Source organism: Aulonocara sp. 'chitande type north' Nkhata Bay, linkage group LG14, assembly GCF_057382095.1.
Source record: "Aulonocara sp. 'chitande type north' Nkhata Bay isolate Kocher_YH1m ecotype deep benthic linkage group LG14, A_spYH_male_GT1.1, whole genome shotgun sequence".
NCBI lineage: Eukaryota > Metazoa > Chordata > Actinopteri > Cichliformes > Cichlidae > Aulonocara > Aulonocara sp. 'chitande type north' Nkhata Bay.
In genome coordinates this window covers 18,055,452-18,072,547 of record NC_141357.1, presented here as the reverse complement: position 1 = coordinate 18,072,547, position 17,096 = coordinate 18,055,452, and the positions used below count along the sequence as shown (strand labels likewise).

The following is a 17,096-nucleotide window of genomic DNA, read 5'->3' as shown; positions in this document are numbered from 1 at the left end:
TGAACACCCTGACTGGTAATATATTCAGCCCTATTGTGGTGAATCAATGCACCGTGCTTTAATGGGGAGATAAGGAGGGGCAATGGGGAGCTATGACGAGATATCTTTTGCCCCACAGTGCACCCCTAAAGCTAAGAGGCACACCCAAGACTGTGCAGTATCACCTAAACTCTCATCTGAAGAAAGTGCCTCTAACATTCAGGTCCTGTTTTTTTTGTGGGGGGTGGGAGGGTTTCTATATCCATGAGGAGCAAATAAGAGACAAGAGCTCAAGGACGCACAAATGTGAAGACTTTGCTATTTTGTTTCAAAGATGGAAATGTTGTGATTTGCTTAACCACTGACAAGCATGTGTTGTGGCGTTTCTTGATACTCTGTACTCTTGATGCTGTGCTACGTGATCAAACAGATCTACAGGGCTAGACATACAGGATGAACTGAGGTGAGACTGTTTTTATCAAGTTCTTTGGGTCTGACTACAGCTCTAAAGAAATATTTGCATTTGTCTGCTAATTTGGAAGCTAATAAAAATAACCATTATGGCATAAAATAACTCATACTTCATGCTCATCTAGTGTTCATTTTTGCACTGGAGTCAGTTAACGTATTAGGCTAAAGTGTTAAAAATTGATTAGTTGTGTTGGTAAATGGCAAGTGATTGCTTAAACTGACCACCAACACCACCAAAGTTTTTGCTTTGTGAAATGTTAAAGTGAATGACTGTCTTTGAATCAATCCTGGAGAGTTTTAATTGGGACCCTGACATAGTAAAAGGAACAGGTTGTTTTTTATAGGCCTTGTGCTTTGTTGCACTATCTCCTCGTGAAAGCACAGACTGTGAGAACAATCCCAAAGAATGTATCTGAATTAAGATGAAAAAGAACAATAGGAGGCTCTGTACAGGCAAGGCTGAGAAAAATCTGAGAGGAGCTGTCGGGGGTGGTGGTAAGGACCGGGTGATGACAGAATAGTACGCATGGTTGAGTGGCACAGCTTGATCAAATTAGCACAAAACTTTACTGAACAATAGAAGTCAGGTCAGTTCAAATCCTTTCAATTAAAAGACAAAATAATGAGTCTTAGCAAGACTGATATCAGGCAAATGACATTTCGTTTTTATTTCATGCAGGTAGGACGTGACCTGCTCAGAGCACAATGTCACAGCACAGAGGAATCTGGAGGAGGCAGGTGCACCTTTTTACCCTCCCTTACCTTCTTCTCCTGGCTTCACCATGCGAGGGTTTCCTCCCTGACTTGTGGTCTAGAGTGCTGACTCTGTCCTGGGACTCACACACTCACCAGTACATTACAGAGCGGGCCATTCTAAACGTAACCCTGGAGACTCTGAGGGGACTAAAAAAACACCATGGAAACCATGATAAAGAGGAGGTGAGGTCATGTTTGCAGTCAGGAGATTTACTGAGTAATGCAGCATCAGTGGTTCATAAAGTGTTTGAATTACCTCTTTAAGTAAGTATGCAAATTTAACTGAATCGCTCTTTCTCCCTATGGTGATATTTGAACACAGACGTATTGAATTTCTTTCAAATAATGATAAAAGTCCTGGTCTAACGATTGCAGATCAGACTGGGACGTGGATTTTGGAGAGCTGTGGGAGATGTGGTGAAATCCAATGCAGCCATGGACTTCCGGAGCTCCACAAGGTCTGACCCAGTTTACCACTTTGATTCAGAGCATATTGAAAGTGCCACGGTCATGCTACGACGGTTCTGGACCCACACTGTGCTCTCAGTGCGGGCCAAAGAGTACCAAAGTGCCCGTCATAGCCTGGGTCAGCTATTTCATTCACTGCAGGTAATCTGCCACACAGAACTGAATTTTAATAATAGGGGGAGGGTTAGCTTAACCTTAGAGATATTTCATGAAGTGAAATGTTTTGGCTATGTTTTTGTTTTGAACATCTGCTATGTCAGGACTTCTACAGCCACAGTAACTGGGTGGAGATGGGCCAGCGTTCTATTTACCTCCATCTGCTTCAGCCAGAGGAGCCTGCCGTGCCTGTAGCTAAAGGTGATTCATGAATGTGACATTATAGTCCCATTTAATCACAAAAAAACAAAATTAGTTGTATCTATACATTATTGTAAAGGTCCTCTTGAAAAGACTAGTTACTGAGGTAACAGCTTTACAGAATTTTTTCATTTTGCATCATTTTATCATACTGCATAGCTTCACGTGTTAAAGTTACAGCTCTTCCACAGTTTTCCTACTACCGATTTTGCTGCTTCTTCAGATGTCATTCTATTGTGGTCTAATCTGTTTTACAGTTTTTTCTGAATGCTTAAACCCTAACTGTGATTCCTGTAGCACAATCTCTAAAACTATTCAGACTTATAGCAAAACCACTCACTGAGTTTGCAAAACTAAAAGCACAAAAACTGCTTTGCACTCAGTTTGCAATTTTGTAACACACACTTTGCAAAACTGTAGGCACAATTCACTGCACAACACTCAATTACCAAATTTCCAACACACTCCTAGCAAAAGTATACACATGTATGGCTATCATTAACACTAACTTGCCAACTGTCTGGCACACTTTCACATGTGAAAACTTTCTTAGATAATTAGTTCACTTTGCAATCAGCCTAAGCACTATAATACAGGTAAGCTGTGTGTGCGGAGTACAATGGTGGGAGCAGAAAGAGTAAGAAGTAGAGGAGGCCGAGGAAGAGGACGTGGAGGTGAAGAAGTAGGATGAAGAGGACGACAAGGACAAGGAGGAGCAAGAGGAAGACGAGGAAGGGGGAGAGGAAGGGTAGGAAGAGTAAGAAATAGAATTGCTGATGACATCAGAGCTACAATAGTGGACCATGTCATCAACCGTGGAATGACCCTGAGGGTAGCTGGCCAACGGGTCCAGCCTAACTCGAGCCGCTACACTGTAGCAAGTACCATAAGGACATCTTGAAATGAGAATCGGTTAGTACAGTCACTTCGCACAAAGATTTGTAGCACTGCCATATGCCAATGAGAAACACACCAATACCATTGATGTAAAAATACTGAAATTGTTACTTTACAGAATTGCTAGATGACCAGATGCTGGGGGCAGAGGAAGCATGTTCACTGCAGACCAAGTAACCCATATAGTCACTATGGCGATTGCAAATAATCCTATACTTGGAAATACAGTTTTTTCTGATTGCTTAAGCACATTTTTTGTAACTATTGGCTAATTTTGCAAAACTCTTCACACAAATAAGAAAACCTGTCACCCAATAATCAAAACATTGTAGTTCTCTTGCAAAAGCAAACACAGCTAGATTAACTCTTCACACCTTCGTAAAAATGGTGTTTCCGTATCAAACAGTACACACAAGCCATCATCTACTAAGCACACAATGCGCCAACTGCACACTGATGGTATGAATACAAAACACATCTGGCTTTTGCTTTCTCTGTGCACAAGGTAGGCTATGTCAGTGTGAGCTCATACTTCTGTCATAGATCCATAAGCATAGAGGGATCCAAACTTCAAGTACATCAAAACAAACACAAGTGTTTATTTCCAAGTATAGGATTATTTGCAATCGCCATAATGACTATATGGGTTACTTGGTCTGCAGTGAACATGCTTCCTCTGCCCCCAGCATCTGGTCATCTAGCAATTCTGTAAAGTACAATTTCAGTATTTTTACATCAATGGTATTGGTGTGTTTCTCATTGGCATATGGCAGTGCTACAAATCTTTGTGCAAAGTGACTGTACTAACCGATTCTCATTTCAAGATGTCCTTATGGTACTTGCTACAGTGTAGCGGCTCGAGTTAGGCTGGACCCGTTGGCCAGCTACCCTCAGGGTCATTCCACGGTTGATTACATGGTCCACTATTGTAGCTCTGATGTCATCAGCAATTCTATTTCTTACTCTTCCTACCCTTCCTCTCCCCCCTTCTCGTCTTCCTCTTGCTCCTCCTTGTCCTTGTCGTCCTCTTCATCCTACTTCTTCACCTCCACGTCCTCTTCCTCGGCCTCCTCTACTTCTCACTCTTTCTGCTCCCTCCATTGTACTCCGCACACACAGCTTACCTGTATTATAGTGCTTAGGCTGATTGCAAAGTGAACTAATTATCTAAAAAAGTTTTCACATGTGAAAGTGTGCCAGACAGTTGGCAAATTAGTGTTAATGATAGCCATACATGTGTATACTTTTGCTAGGAGTGTGTTGGAAATTTGGTAATTGAGTGTTGTGCAGTGAATTGTGCCTACAGTTTTGCAAAGTGTGTGTTACAAAATTGCAAACTGAGTGCAAAGCAGTTTTTGTGCTTTTAGTTTTGCAAACTCAGTGAGTGGTTTTGCTATAAGTCTGAATAGTTTTAGAGATTGTGCTACAGGAATCACAGTTAGGGTTTAAGCATTCAGAAAAAACTGTAAACACTTGTGTTTGTTTTGATGTGTTTGAATAAACACCAGTACTTGAAGTTTGGATCCCTCTATGCTTATGGATCTATGTGTATGTATGAGCTCAAACTGACATAGCCTACCTTGTGCACAGAGAAAGCAAAAGCCAGATGTGTTTTGTATTCATACCATCAGTGTGCAGTTGGCGCATTGTGTGCTTAGGAGATGATGGCTTGTGTGTACTGTTTGATACGGAAACACCATTTTTACGAAGGTGTGAAGAGTTAATCTAGCTGTGTTTGCTTTTGCAAGAGAACTACAATGTTTTGATTATTGGGTGACAGGTTTTCTTATTTGTGTGAAGAGTTTTGCAAAATTAGCCAATAGTTACAAAAAATGTGCTTAAGCAATCAGAAAAAACTGTAATATGCTACTGTATAGTATTTATTTCATCAAGTAGAGATCATTCAGTTATTATTTAACAGTTCGATTAATATGTTTTTTTGTAATTAGACTTGTACCAGAATGGAGTCCCAGCAATGATAGAAATTAGGACAATGAGAGTGAAGATGAAGACGGAGGCCTGGGAGGGGCTATTAGTGACAAGAGGGAGGCAGAGATGAAAAGGAAGTGGGTTTCATGAATGAGAATCTGAAAGGCAAAATGACTGAGTGCTGAGATTTAAACTAGGCAGAACAGAGGCTGACTGACTCAACAAAATAAAGAAAACGATTTGATCAGAGCAATTATGTCAGTGTTTAGTTTAGCAGGAAAATGGAAGTGATGTAAAAAATAAGGTAGTAGCTGCACCCAGGAAGGCAGGGTGCATAATGTTTCATTTAAAAGAATATAATATTTATATAATGTGTTGGTTTTTTTCAAAACTCAATGTGTCACTCAGTGTGTATATGTATATACACACATACACATATAATTATCCACGTCATTTAACTATTGACCCACCACGTCTAGTAAAGCACTCCCCATCTTTACTAATTAACTTGACCAGCCAAATGTTCAACATTCTTTCAAATGTGGCTTTAAATGGTTCAGTGGAAATCAGCTATCATTTCTATTGGTCATGCATTTAACACAGACTCCCAATGTTTTGGAAACCTGGCTGTACATATGTCAATCTGATATATTCATTATTACATTACAAAAAAAAAGTTTAAATGTAAAAACTAAAGCCTTCATCATTTCTGCTTTCAGAAGACACACCTACCTGTATGGAGTGCTTCAGTACCACCTGTCGAAACAACCTTCTGCCAAGACTGAAAACCACACAGGGAAACTCTCAGCTGCTCACCACTGGATATTTCAGTACATTTCCTCCAAAACCTCAGGGTAAACCTCGGCCACCTGCAGGCAAAGTGTTACAAAAACACAATAAATAAACACATTTGGTTTTTAGAATATTTTAAAGACTTTTTCAACTACGTTTCCATCTACAAAGCTGTAAAGATGTTTTTTTTTGCTAGGCAAATGCAGTCATGGAGGTATTCTAGACAGCAGCCGCTTCTCGGGCGCCAAAGGGGGCATCAACAAGGACAGCACCTCACCTCTCTTCTCCCCTCATCATTACCTCCATCTCAAAGCTGCCACTTTGGCTACTGAGGCCACCCTGACTGTGCTGAGAGACCTCAGAGACTCTGTGGGCCACAGAAACTTTCTCAAGTAAGTTTAAACCACTGCTAAAGCTCCCTGAACTGTAGACTTGTTACAAGATTTAGGTGATGCCTGTGCTGCATGAAATGACTGTCTTTAATTGCTGCTGAACTCTCTTTGAAGACTCTTTAGTGTGAAGCAAGTTCCTGCACTGGTTTTTGTCATGGACACCACAGGCAGCATGTTTGAGGAGATCCACGCTGCTCGTCTTCGGGCTCAATCCATCATACAGAGCAGAGCCAACAGCCCGGGGCAACTCGGCACCTTTGTGCTCGTCCCCTTCCACGATCCAGGTGACAGCTGGTGGTAAAAAGTGCCTGCAGGTCATAACAGATAAACCTGTAGAGGCTTTTGCCCCCTGTTAATGTGTGATTGTGTTTCCCATTATATACATACCTTTATATACTTCTGTAGAAAGTATAGTTCTGATTATATGTTTCATGCCTACTGTATGTTCTATCAACAGTGAGCCTCTAGATTTGTGCCATCTGTTTCCCTCAGTTCAAAGAATGACTGAATGAACTTCTGTGACTTCCATGAAAGCAATGAAATGAGAAATAATATATTAATATAATAACTTATAGACAGAGCCTCTTGATAGCTTAAAGATTCAGTCTTATGGTACTGTAAATATGTTTTAAATAGACAATAAGGGTCTATAAAGACTGCAAACAAGCTGTTCCTTATCACAGTCTGTAAGCATTTATATTTACTGTACTGTGCAGGAGTAGGACCGGTATTTGAGACTGATGATCCAGGCCAGTTCATGCAGCACATGGAGGGGCTGATGGCTCTTGGAGGCGGAGATGAACCAGAGATGTGCCTCTCCGCAATTCAGGTACATTTAGACGCTAAACACTCAGAGAGAATAAGTGATGTTGTGTGTGTATGTGTGTGTGCGTGCATGTGTGTGTGTGTGACAAGGGGTTTCTTTAAATCACCCTGTAGTTCTTCAGCTAAGACACCTGAGTTAGAAAACACAAACACTGCAGTTGTATAGATTGGACATGTCACCACTAACTTGCTCTCTTCTTGTTATTAGCTGGCACTCACTCACAGTCCACCTCTGTCTGAGATCTTCGTGTTCACTGACGCTTCCCCTAAAGATGCCCATTTATTCGGTGTGGTGAAGGCCCTCTCCCTCGAGAAACAGAGCAAGGTATATGCACCTTTGAAGGGAAGTCTTTTTTTTTTCATCTGTCACATAGCATTATGTTTAACAAAAATCAGAGCTGCTTTAAGGTTGACAGCGAAGACAAACACCAACCGGGAGCTGCTGTTTACAGTTTTTGCCCGTTGCTTGAACACATTTGGCAAAACGTCGCTCATTGTGCCAAAACTCTAAACACAAGTAAACACGACACAACACTGGGAAATATACCATACACATCTGTGCCAAAATGAAACTCCACTCCCAAAACCTAAACTCTGCTGTCAAAACCTAACATTCCTCTGTCAAAATGTAACTCTGTTGACAAAATGACACATACTTGCATCATATGCAAACACTTACAGATCAGGGGGAACACACTAGTCTTCTTTACATAAAACACTGCAGTCCTTGATTTCCATTGTGTATTCAGAAGGCACATTTACAGGAGACACATTTCCAAACAACCAAAAACACAAATAGACCTACTCAATAGTGTACATCGCAGTACCATGAATTCAGATGAAGCAAAAAAAAAAAAAACCACAACACAATAATACTGCAATAGAAAAAACACTATACTGTAAACACAAAAAACCATGACAATTGTGCATAAGTGGGCTCATGGATCCCGCCGTCTGTTGGGGTCTGGCCACAGGACCTCATCAACATCGCAAGCAGTGTCCTCTCCCGCTGGGCACCGGGGAAAATATCCTCTTGCATGTCGAAACCATCCATGGATTGCTGTCACCTGAATGTCGCCGCAGGCCTGTTCCATTGCCTGCAGAAGAGGCATGCGGGCATGTGGTTGGCGGTCATATACACGTCATCTCCAAGCCTAAAAAAATCCTCAATAGGGTTTAAAAATGGTGAGTAAGGGGGCAAGTATACCACTTCAAATTGATTGTGGTTGGAGAACCAGGCCTGGACCAGAGCAGCCCGATGGAAACTGACATGATCCCATATCACCACAAACCTGGGCTGATCTGCTCTGTTCTGTACAACTATATCATGGAGAGCATCTAGAAATGTGAGTATGTGTTGGCTATTGTATGGACCTAGTATTGCATGATGGTGCAGAAGCCCTCGAAGGCATATGGCGGCACATAATGTGATGTTTCCCCCGCGCTGCCCTGGGACGTGCACAATTGCCCTTTGGCCAATTACATTACGACCCCGTCGTCTTGTTTTGCTCAGGTCGAATCCAGCTTCATCAATGAAAATGTATTCATGAGGCTGTGCAGCTCCATCCATGGCCGAGATTCTCTGAAAAAAAGGGGAACATGTCACTGTACTACAGTGCTACACATACGGCACCCTCACCCCATCACACAGGTACCTGTGTAGCTCTCAGAATAGATCCATGTGGTACTGATATGGTACATATTCAGCTGCTACTGGACTTCACCAATACTCTATTGTAAATGTAAGGGACAGTTACACGTACCCGTACATATTCAGCTCGAAGTCCTTTGACCCTGTCACTGTTCCTCTCGAATGGGACTCTGTAGAGCTGCTTCATGGTGATGCTGAGTTTACCCAAGATGCGTCTGATGGTGGTGATGCTCACATGGTTTATGTTGCTGAACACTCGCCTGTCTGCAAGTATTTTCCGTCGTAGCTGGTGGAGACGGATGGCATTGTCTGCCCTCACTAGGTCCACAACGGCAAGTTCCTGCTGTTGTGTGAACAGGCGTTGCCGTCCTCCCCCAGAAGGTCTTCGGGTCATTCTGGAGGAATACAACCACATATTGTCATCGGTTTGCTTATTTTTCTTACAGTACTTTACTGTATGTACTGTGTCATCCACTGTACAACACTGTACTTCAATATAAGGAATCAGCCACTTTGGCTGCAAAAGGAGCATTAGCACCCCGTACACTTGATATGGTAATGTGATATACTGTAGAACAGTGCTATGAAACCATCTGAGTAGAGCAGAAGGTATGGAGGTGAAGACATACCTGTTTTCTAGTCGGAATGTTCGTATTACAGATGCCACTGTGAAGCGGCTTAGATGTGGGTGGACTCTCTGCCCAGCTTCCCTCATAGTCAGGCCATGGTTGATGACATGGTCCACCAAAGTTGCTCTTATTTCATCAGAAATATGGGTCCGTTCATGGCCTCTTCGGCCTTCTCCTCCTCTTCCTCCTCCTCCTCTACCTCTTCCTCTTCCTCTTGCTCTCCCTCCATCCATGCTTGCAAAGTTCTTGAAATGGCTACGCTGAGGGCTTTTTGTAGTTGGCTAATTGGTGTTCGGTTTTGCAAGTACGTGCCTTCAGGTGTGTATTTGAGTGGTTGCAATTATCCGATGTGTTTTGTATTTTGGATACATGTGTTTTCCGAATGGCACCCTGAGATTTCATTTTGTGAGCGAAGTGTCTTATGTATGAAATAGAGTGTAGCATGCAGGACCATGTGTGTTGCATAAAGGGGTAGGTGTGTTGCATAAAGGAGTAGGAGTGTTGCATAATTGGTACTGGGGTGCAAAGCAGCGCTTTTGTTTAAGGTATGGGTACATGTGTTTGAGGTATGGTAACAAAAGCTTCACGTTGTGTTACTTTAGTCTGAGCATGGGTTTATAGTGTTCAAGCAACGGGCAAAAACTGTAATAACCTGTTCTCAGATTTTCAAAACTTTAAAATAAAAGCCTTCATCTGATGTGATTGCTACTGGTTATACAGCTTCTGTTTGTATGTATATTTATAAAGAAAGCACTGCGTGAATTACATTTTTAGATGGGTTTTAAAGGAAATAAGAATTTCCTGGAGAAACTGTGCCTGCTGAAAGCTGGTGGAGATCACCTGCCTCATGTGGCCGGCAGGTGGCAGCAGCTACACTAGTTGAAAATTAAAAGTTTAATGGAATTGTAGTTTTCGTCACTGGCCACACAGTGGTGCTATTGTATCATGAAACCTTTTAACCAAAGGACAGTTTTATTACAGTTTTTCCTGAATGCTTAAACCCTAACTGTGATTCCTGTAGCACAATCTCTAAAACTAGTCAGACTTATAGCAAAACCACTCACTGAGTTTGCAAAACTAAAAGCACAAAAACTGCTTTGCACTCAGTTTGCAATTTTGTAACACACACTTTGCAAAACTGTAGGCACAATTCACTGCACAACACTCAATTACCAAATTTCCAACACACTCCTAGCAAAAGTATACACATGTATGGCTATCATTAACACTAATTTGCCAACTGTCTGGCACACTTTCACATGTGAAAACTTTTTTAGATAATTAGTTCACTTTGCAATCAGCCTAAGCACTATAATACAGGTAAGCTGTGTGTGCGGAGTACAATGGAGGGAGCAGAAAGAGTGAGAAGTAGAGGAGGCCGAGGAAGAGGACGTGGAGGTGAAGAAGTAGGATGAAGAGGACGACAAGGACAAGGAGGAGCAAGAGGAAGACGAGGAAGGGGGAGAGGAAGGGTAGGAAGAGTAAGAAATAGAATTGCTGATGACATCAGAGCTACAATAGTGGACCATGTAATCAACCGTGGAATGACCCTGAGGGTAGCTGGCCAACGGGTCCAGTCTAACTCGAGCCGCTACACTGTAGCAAGTACCATAAGGACATCTTGAAATGAGAATCGGTTAGTACAGTCACTCCGCACAAAGATTTGTAGCACTGCCATATGCCAATGAGAAACACACCAATACCATTGATGTAAAAATACTGAAATTGTTACTTTACAGAATTGCTAGATGACCAGATGCTGGGGGCAGAGGAAGCATGTTCACTGCAGACCAAGTAACCCATATAGTCACTATGGCGATTGCAAATAATCCTATACTTGGAAATAAACACTTGTGTTTGTTTTGATGTGTTTGAATAAACACCAGTACTTGAAGTTTGGATCCCTCTATGCTTATGGATCTATGACAGAAGTATGAGCTCAAACTGACATAGCCTACCTTGTGCACAGAGAAAGCAAAAGCCAGATGTGTTTTGTATTCATACCATCAGTGTGCAGTTGGCGCATTGTGTGCTTAGTAGATGATGGCTTGTGTGTACTGTTTGATACGGAAACACCATTTTTATGAAGGTGTGAAGAGTTAATCTAGCTGTGTTCGCTTTTGCAAGAGAACTACAATGTTTTGATGATTGGGTGACAGGTTTTCTTATTTGTGTGAAGAGTTTTGCAAAATTAGCCAATAGTTACCAAAAATGTGCTTAAGCAATCAGAAAAAACTGTAACAAAGAAAATAATTCATCCAGCAGTTATACTAATAAGGAGCAAAAATAACATGCAGCCAGATTGAAAGACTGAAAGAACCCCTCTTGTTTGCCTTCTCTTGCTCACTGTGAAATTACTTTGGACAGGGGGACTGCAGTAAAGCAAACTGTATGTCAGTGTACTTACAGCTGACAGCACTTATTTTCCCTACAGGTGACTTTTCTCCTTACTGAAGATCCCAACTACACCAAAGAGAGCCGAGGCAGGTTAATGAGGAGGAAGAGGAGAAGTAGAGAACCTTTATCTCCTGATCGTTTTAATCTCTACTCTTCACTGTCCTCCCTGTCAGGAGGACTAACAATATTCACCACCAACTCTGACATACACAGGGTCTCCACAATAGTGGAGGACAACACAGCAGCTGACAAGGTGCCAAAATAAGATTTTTTACTGGAAATTCACTCCAAACAAAGTTAACAAGTTATTTAAGGAACTGAGGTAGTACACTAGCTCACAGTATCTGTTAACTTCCCTCATTCTAGCAGTCTCAATTTCCCACCTTCATAATTTATCAACCATTTAATATTAGAAAATTTCAATTAAATATGAAATTTTCCATTGACCTAATGCTCTAATTTTCTCAGACAAACATGCAACTGCTGCTTATAAAGCATTGAAAAAACAATATAATTTCATTTTCTACATGACAGTTAGCACATGTAAATCTTTTTTAATCAAGTAGTCTATCTTAGCTGCAACTTTTTGCTGAGCAGAAATGTGTCAGATTTTATAAAAAGTTATATCACAAAGTATATTTCAATTTTTTTTTTTATTAGTTTCTTTTCCAGCAAGCCGACTAATTTCTCTTTTAGACCTTTAATTTCATAATGATATCACTTATAATTACTCTTCATTACCTTCATTACCTATCACAACTTATTTTTCTTCTCCTACCTCAGGTGACCCTCCTCCATGTGGAAAGTCACAAAGACCTGATGTCCGTTCATACATTTAGAGTTGACAGCTCGGTAAAAAATGTCACCCTACATGTCTCTGGCACTATGACGGAGTGTATCCTTACCAGTCCATCAGGTAATTCTCACATCATATTAACATCAGCTATGAAGTCAGGGTTAGCTTTTTTTCCATCACGACACTGCACTTTGAACTGTACTTTGCATTTGCTTGAAATATCATGTACAGGGTGCAATTTCCCTGTAATTAAATTGAATTTCAGCATATTTTCTTTTAAATAGCAGTATAATTATATTTACATGTAAATATTGAAAGGTATTTACACTACACTGAAATTCAGTTTAGTTACAGGGGAATTACGCGTTAGATTTATCACACATACTTTAAAGTGTTACCTTGCAAAGATCATTCTTTAACTTTTTTTTCTTTGTAATTTGAGGGTAAAATAAGCTCAGCTGTTTATGCTTCTCTTCTCAGACCAGAGTCAGTCACTGTTGAATGAAGAAGGTCCCCTAGCAGTGCTACAGCAATTTCAGGGACTGTACCGTGTCAACCTGTTTCCTCCTTTACAACCTGGCCAGTGGAAACTGCAAGCCAAGAGCAATGGGCATCTTATGTTCAATGTTATAGGTAAAAGAAATAATATCGAGTACATCAAGCAGATCACCTGGCAGATATTCATTTTCAATTCAAATGCAGCTTTACTGTGGTATGAGATTTTTTTAAAAACATTTTTTAAAATTGATTTGTCTTTTGATCTACACCACCAGGTGACAGCGGTGTAGACTTCCTGTATTATTTTGCAATTATAACCAATGAGACACACCCGGGTCTGGCCAGAGTTGATGGTAATCCTACAGCAGGTGAGGGATTTTGATAAATTTACACGATAATGAGGATTTGTAAGTAAACAATATGTTTAAGAATATATCTTTCTAATTTTCAGGTGTTCCTGCCTTTCTAGTGGTGGCTGTTACAGGCCTGGGTTCAGATGAAGAGGCATCTTTTAGTCATGCAACACTGCTGGGGGCTGAAGGAGAAAGTCTTCAGCAGGTGAAGCTCAACTCCTCCTCTTCATCTATCTATTCCTTGGAGGAGCTGGTGGGCTTGGTGGACCCTTTTCCCAGAGTTCCCTTCTGCATTAGACTTTCAGGCGAGGACAGCAGAGGAAACAAACTGGAGAGGGTTTCCACAGAGATGGTGGAGCCCACTCACATTCAGATACAGGTAATTGTTAGCAATAATGCTGAAGAGGACAGAGGCTGTTTTCTACTCCAAGTTTACTATAGTTCATCTCCGTTACTCTGTTATGTACATCTATTTTTCAATTTTTCTTATATTTTAAATGGAAATTGTTTTGGTTTGGTTATTTCTGTGCACAATAAATGTAAAGCACTCTTGCACTCTTACAGTGTATCAAGAAAGTATTCACATCACTTCACTTATTACACAACATTGTCATATATATATATATATATATATATATATATATATATATATATATATATATATATATATATGGTCTCATAGTTGAGACTGTATGTCAGAGCACAAACCAAGCCATGAAGTCCAAGACCTCTGAGGCACAGATCTGGGAAAAGTTACAGAAAAACCTCTACAGCATTGAAGTTTCCAGTGAGCACAGTGTGCTCCATCATCCGTAAATGGTACCAGTTTTGAACCACCAGGCCTCTTCCTAGAGCTGTCTGCCTGCCCAACCAGAGAGATTAGGGTACAAGGGCCTTAGTCAGGGGAGTGATCAAAACCCAACGGTTACTCTGACAGAGCTTCAGCATTGCTCTGTGGAGAGATGAGGACGTTCTAGAAGGGCAACCATTTTAGACCATGAGAAACAAAATCCTCTGGTTAAAAGAATCTAACTTTTCTCATCACTGCATATTACCAGACCGATACCATCCCTACAGTGAAGCATGCTGGTGGTAGCTTCTTGCTGTGGGCCATATGAACCCATATAAAGACTCTCTAAGACCACTCCTTTGTTAAATCCTGGAGTGTCCCAGCCAGAGACCAGATTAGAACCGGATTGAACATGTCTAGAGAGATTTGAAAATGGCTGTGCATTGATGCTTCCCATCGATCCTAATGGAGGTTGAGAGGTTCTGCAAAGAAGAATGAGAAAAATGAAAACAACCCGAAAATGTCAATATGGGATATTTTGTGTCGAATTCTGAGATGAAAAGGCTGCAACATGGCAAACTGTAGAACAAGTATAGCCCTGTGAATACTTTCTGGATTTACAGTTTTCTCTGTAAAACTCTATTTTCTTGCTTCTTTAAATTCTGCAGGGCCAGATGGCACAATTATAAGTTATTGATTACCTACAGTATCTATGTAGAGGTGTCAGGTGATGACCTTTCTTTGACCGGTGGTCCGTGCACTTTTGACACAGTCTGTTTCACACATTATTCAGGTGCTTTCTCTTCCTGACCTCGTGCCTGGTCAGAGTGCTGTGGTGAACTTTGAGATCCAAAACCACGGTGCAGCACGGAACTTCAGTTGGACAGCCGATGATGACTGTGGATATCTTCTTATGACAGAGCCCCACAGGTAGATCAAAATGAAAATACATCTTGCTCAGGTACAAAGCAAACTTCAAAGAACTTAGACTGCCATCCCGCTTCTTTTGTCACCTTCGCTGGCATTCTCTCACCTTTGAAAACTATGTAAACTTAGTAACCCAAAATATTTTTTAAATTATACAGTTATGTACAAAAGTCTTGAGTCACCCCTCAATTCTGCTCTTCATATCAGATTGGCTTTCTAATTTTCTTTTTTGCTAGTGGATATATTAAGGGTGTGCACCTATTGCAGTTTGCACTTGTGCTTTAGATGGGGAAAAGAACCAATTTTAAATTTTAACTTTATGCACTTTGTTATTAAAACACATAATTTGTTCCCATTTCTTTTTAATGAAAATTTCAAAGATAACACTGTGAAACAGTAACAAAATGTACCAACAAGATTATTCAAAAGAACTATTAGCTGAGTAGTGTGTCATTAAAAAGTGTGAGGAAATTAGACCAGTTGCGGACAAAATAAGAAGTGGCATGCCCACTTAACTATCCATAGCAGATAAAGATGCCTATAAAGGCCGTCATGAAGCCATCCCCAAGGAAGGGAAACGGGAAAAAGCTTAGATATACCAAATTATGGACTGAAAATCTGTGGTAACGGGTCTTATGGAATGACAACAGTCAGTATCTACAGTCATGGTTTGGCCTGCATTTCACCCATTGGTGTTGGGAATCTTGTTAAAATTGATGCAATTAAGAACACAGAAAGGTATGATTTCATTTTGGGCCTGATTGGCAGTGGCTTAATTTTTCATGACAATGATCCCAAACACACTGCCAGTGCATTAAAAGCATACCTGGATAGAAAAACACAAAGTAGAACACTATTATTCATGGATTGGCCTCCCCAGAGCCTGGACCTTAACTTTATTGAAGCAGTGTGGGATGATCTTGACAGAGGGTGGAACAAAAGGCAGCCGGCATTCAAAGAGGACCTTTGAATGTCTTTTAAGAAGCCTGGAGACCTATTCCTGAAGACTACTAAAAGAAAGGAGATAAAACCTTGCATCTATTTCGCATTTTAAGAAAAATATAAATTAAATGATGGCTAGTTCAAAACTCTGGCACAGTATTGTAAGTATAAGTTAAATGATTTCACAATTCATGTTTTTGCCCTTCAGCTTTCTTGTAGCAGAACAAAGGTCTTTTCGTGACCAGGTGTACCTCCAGACTCCAGCCACAGCGCAGGCAGGGGTGACAGTCACCCTTACACTGACTGTAAATGATCTTCATTCTGCTGACTCAAATTATGCAGTGGCCTACTTGACTGTGGTCCCTCAGGTGAGCAATAAGAGAAACTGCAGGATATTCTGCTGAAAACTTGTTTTTTGGTTTATTGTGTATATGATGATTTTCTCTTGCCTACAGGATTCAGACACGTCCCCACCATCCTGCTCTGCAGCACGAGTCCAATCGAACTGTTCTGCAATTTGCAACGCGACTAGCTGGAGTGTGTCTCTGTCTGTATCAGATATCGGACACTCTGGCCTTGATGCTCTGCAGCTACAGGAAGGTGAAGGTATTCTGATTTTGTTTCACAGTAACCCAACCTCAGAGGACAGCCTTGGAGAGCCTGGCATTGAGCTGCAACAGACACAGAGGGATAAATCAACAAATGGAGCCTACCACCACCACCAAGAGCAACACAACCACAAGGCCAGATTAGAGACAGGGGGCCCCCCTTTGAATATTTCAGAATGGTCGCTGGATGTATCTCAGCCACTGTTTGTGAGCTACACATCCAGCTGCTGCTCTACTCAGGCAAAGATGCTGGTTTGGGACAAAGCTGGAAACATGAAACGCTGCCATCTAGCAAATGGTCAGAAGAGGCAGCTACAAAACAAGAGTACAGAAACCAGTGGGACTGGACAGAAAATGCCCACAGGCTTCTTTTTCTTGCTGTTAGGCCTGCTGTGCTTTCCTCTGCTTTAGCCCCGTGTGATTACAAATGTTTTGCTGGTCAAAATTATCTGTTGATGACTTGATACAGAGCTTGCTCTACTGTATTTTCAAAGGCAAAATCTGAAGCACCAATAATTTTTTTTCATATTGATATTCAAAAGATGCAAATTTGCAAAGAATAAAAAATCTTTTATTGCACTTCCTTTTATTTTTGCTACAACTAGATTTGTATGCCTGTCACGTTTAAGGCTGTGTGAG

General features: G+C 41.0%; 2 protein-coding genes across 5 annotated transcripts; one reads left to right on the top strand and one right to left on the bottom strand.

Moving 5' to 3' along the window:
* The first annotated feature begins 250 nt into the window (after positions 1-250).
* Positions 251-17,005, top strand: vwa7 (von Willebrand factor A domain containing 7). 3 transcript variants are annotated; one of them, XM_086261334.1, is made up of 17 exons: positions 251-442; positions 1,130-1,389; positions 1,582-1,815; positions 1,935-2,031; positions 5,580-5,711; positions 5,846-6,041; positions 6,156-6,325; positions 6,758-6,870; positions 7,075-7,191; positions 11,581-11,796; positions 12,327-12,459; positions 12,820-12,972; positions 13,113-13,205; positions 13,289-13,569; positions 14,774-14,910; positions 16,058-16,217; positions 16,305-17,005. In XM_086261334.1, the coding sequence occupies exons 2-17, from the start codon at positions 1,156-1,158 to the stop codon at positions 16,866-16,868; spliced, it is 3,030 nt and encodes a 1,009-aa protein (XP_086117460.1). In that variant the 5' UTR covers positions 251-442; positions 1,130-1,155; the 3' UTR covers positions 16,869-17,005. The 3 variants fall into 3 exon arrangements, with proteins under 3 accessions (XP_086117460.1, XP_086117458.1, XP_086117459.1); XM_086261332.1 differs by having other exon boundaries at positions 5,577-5,711; positions 16,305-17,003; XM_086261333.1 differs by lacking the exon at positions 251-442 and adding an exon at positions 947-1,037 and having other exon boundaries at positions 5,577-5,711; positions 16,305-17,004.
* Positions 7,797-9,892, bottom strand: LOC147314410 (uncharacterized). 2 transcript variants are annotated; one of them, XM_086261337.1, is made up of 3 exons: positions 9,147-9,887; positions 8,630-8,912; positions 7,797-8,448 (listed from the first exon to the last, which is right to left on the bottom strand). In XM_086261337.1, the coding sequence occupies exons 1-3, from the start codon at positions 9,377-9,379 to the stop codon at positions 7,930-7,932; spliced, it is 1,035 nt and encodes a 344-aa protein (XP_086117463.1). In that variant the 5' UTR covers positions 9,380-9,887; the 3' UTR covers positions 7,797-7,929. The 2 variants fall into 2 exon arrangements, with proteins under 2 accessions (XP_086117463.1, XP_086117462.1); XM_086261336.1 differs by having other exon boundaries at positions 8,630-9,892.
* Positions 17,006-17,096: the final 91 nt, after the last annotated feature.

Bases quoted from the DNA above. Each gene is read 5' to 3' on its own strand.
- vwa7 (XM_086261333.1), top strand. From the start codon at position 1,156: ATGTCACAGCACAGAGGAATCTGGAGGAGGCAGGTGCACCTTTTTACC. The intron at 1,816-1,934 runs GTAATCTGCCAC...CTGCTATGTCAG, and splicing joins AGCTATTTCATTCACTGCAG to GACTTCTACAGCCACAGTAA. The intron at 2,032-5,576 runs GTGATTCATGAA...TTCTGCTTTCAG, and splicing joins TGCCGTGCCTGTAGCTAAAG to AAGACACACCTACCTGTATG.
- LOC147314410 (XM_086261336.1), bottom strand. From the start codon at position 9,379: ATGGATGGAGGGAGAGCAAGAGGAAGAGGAAGAGGTAGAGGAGGAGGA. The intron at 8,449-8,629 runs GTACGTGTAACT...CCTTTTTTTCAG, and splicing joins TTCGAGCTGAATATGTACGG to AGAATCTCGGCCATGGATGG.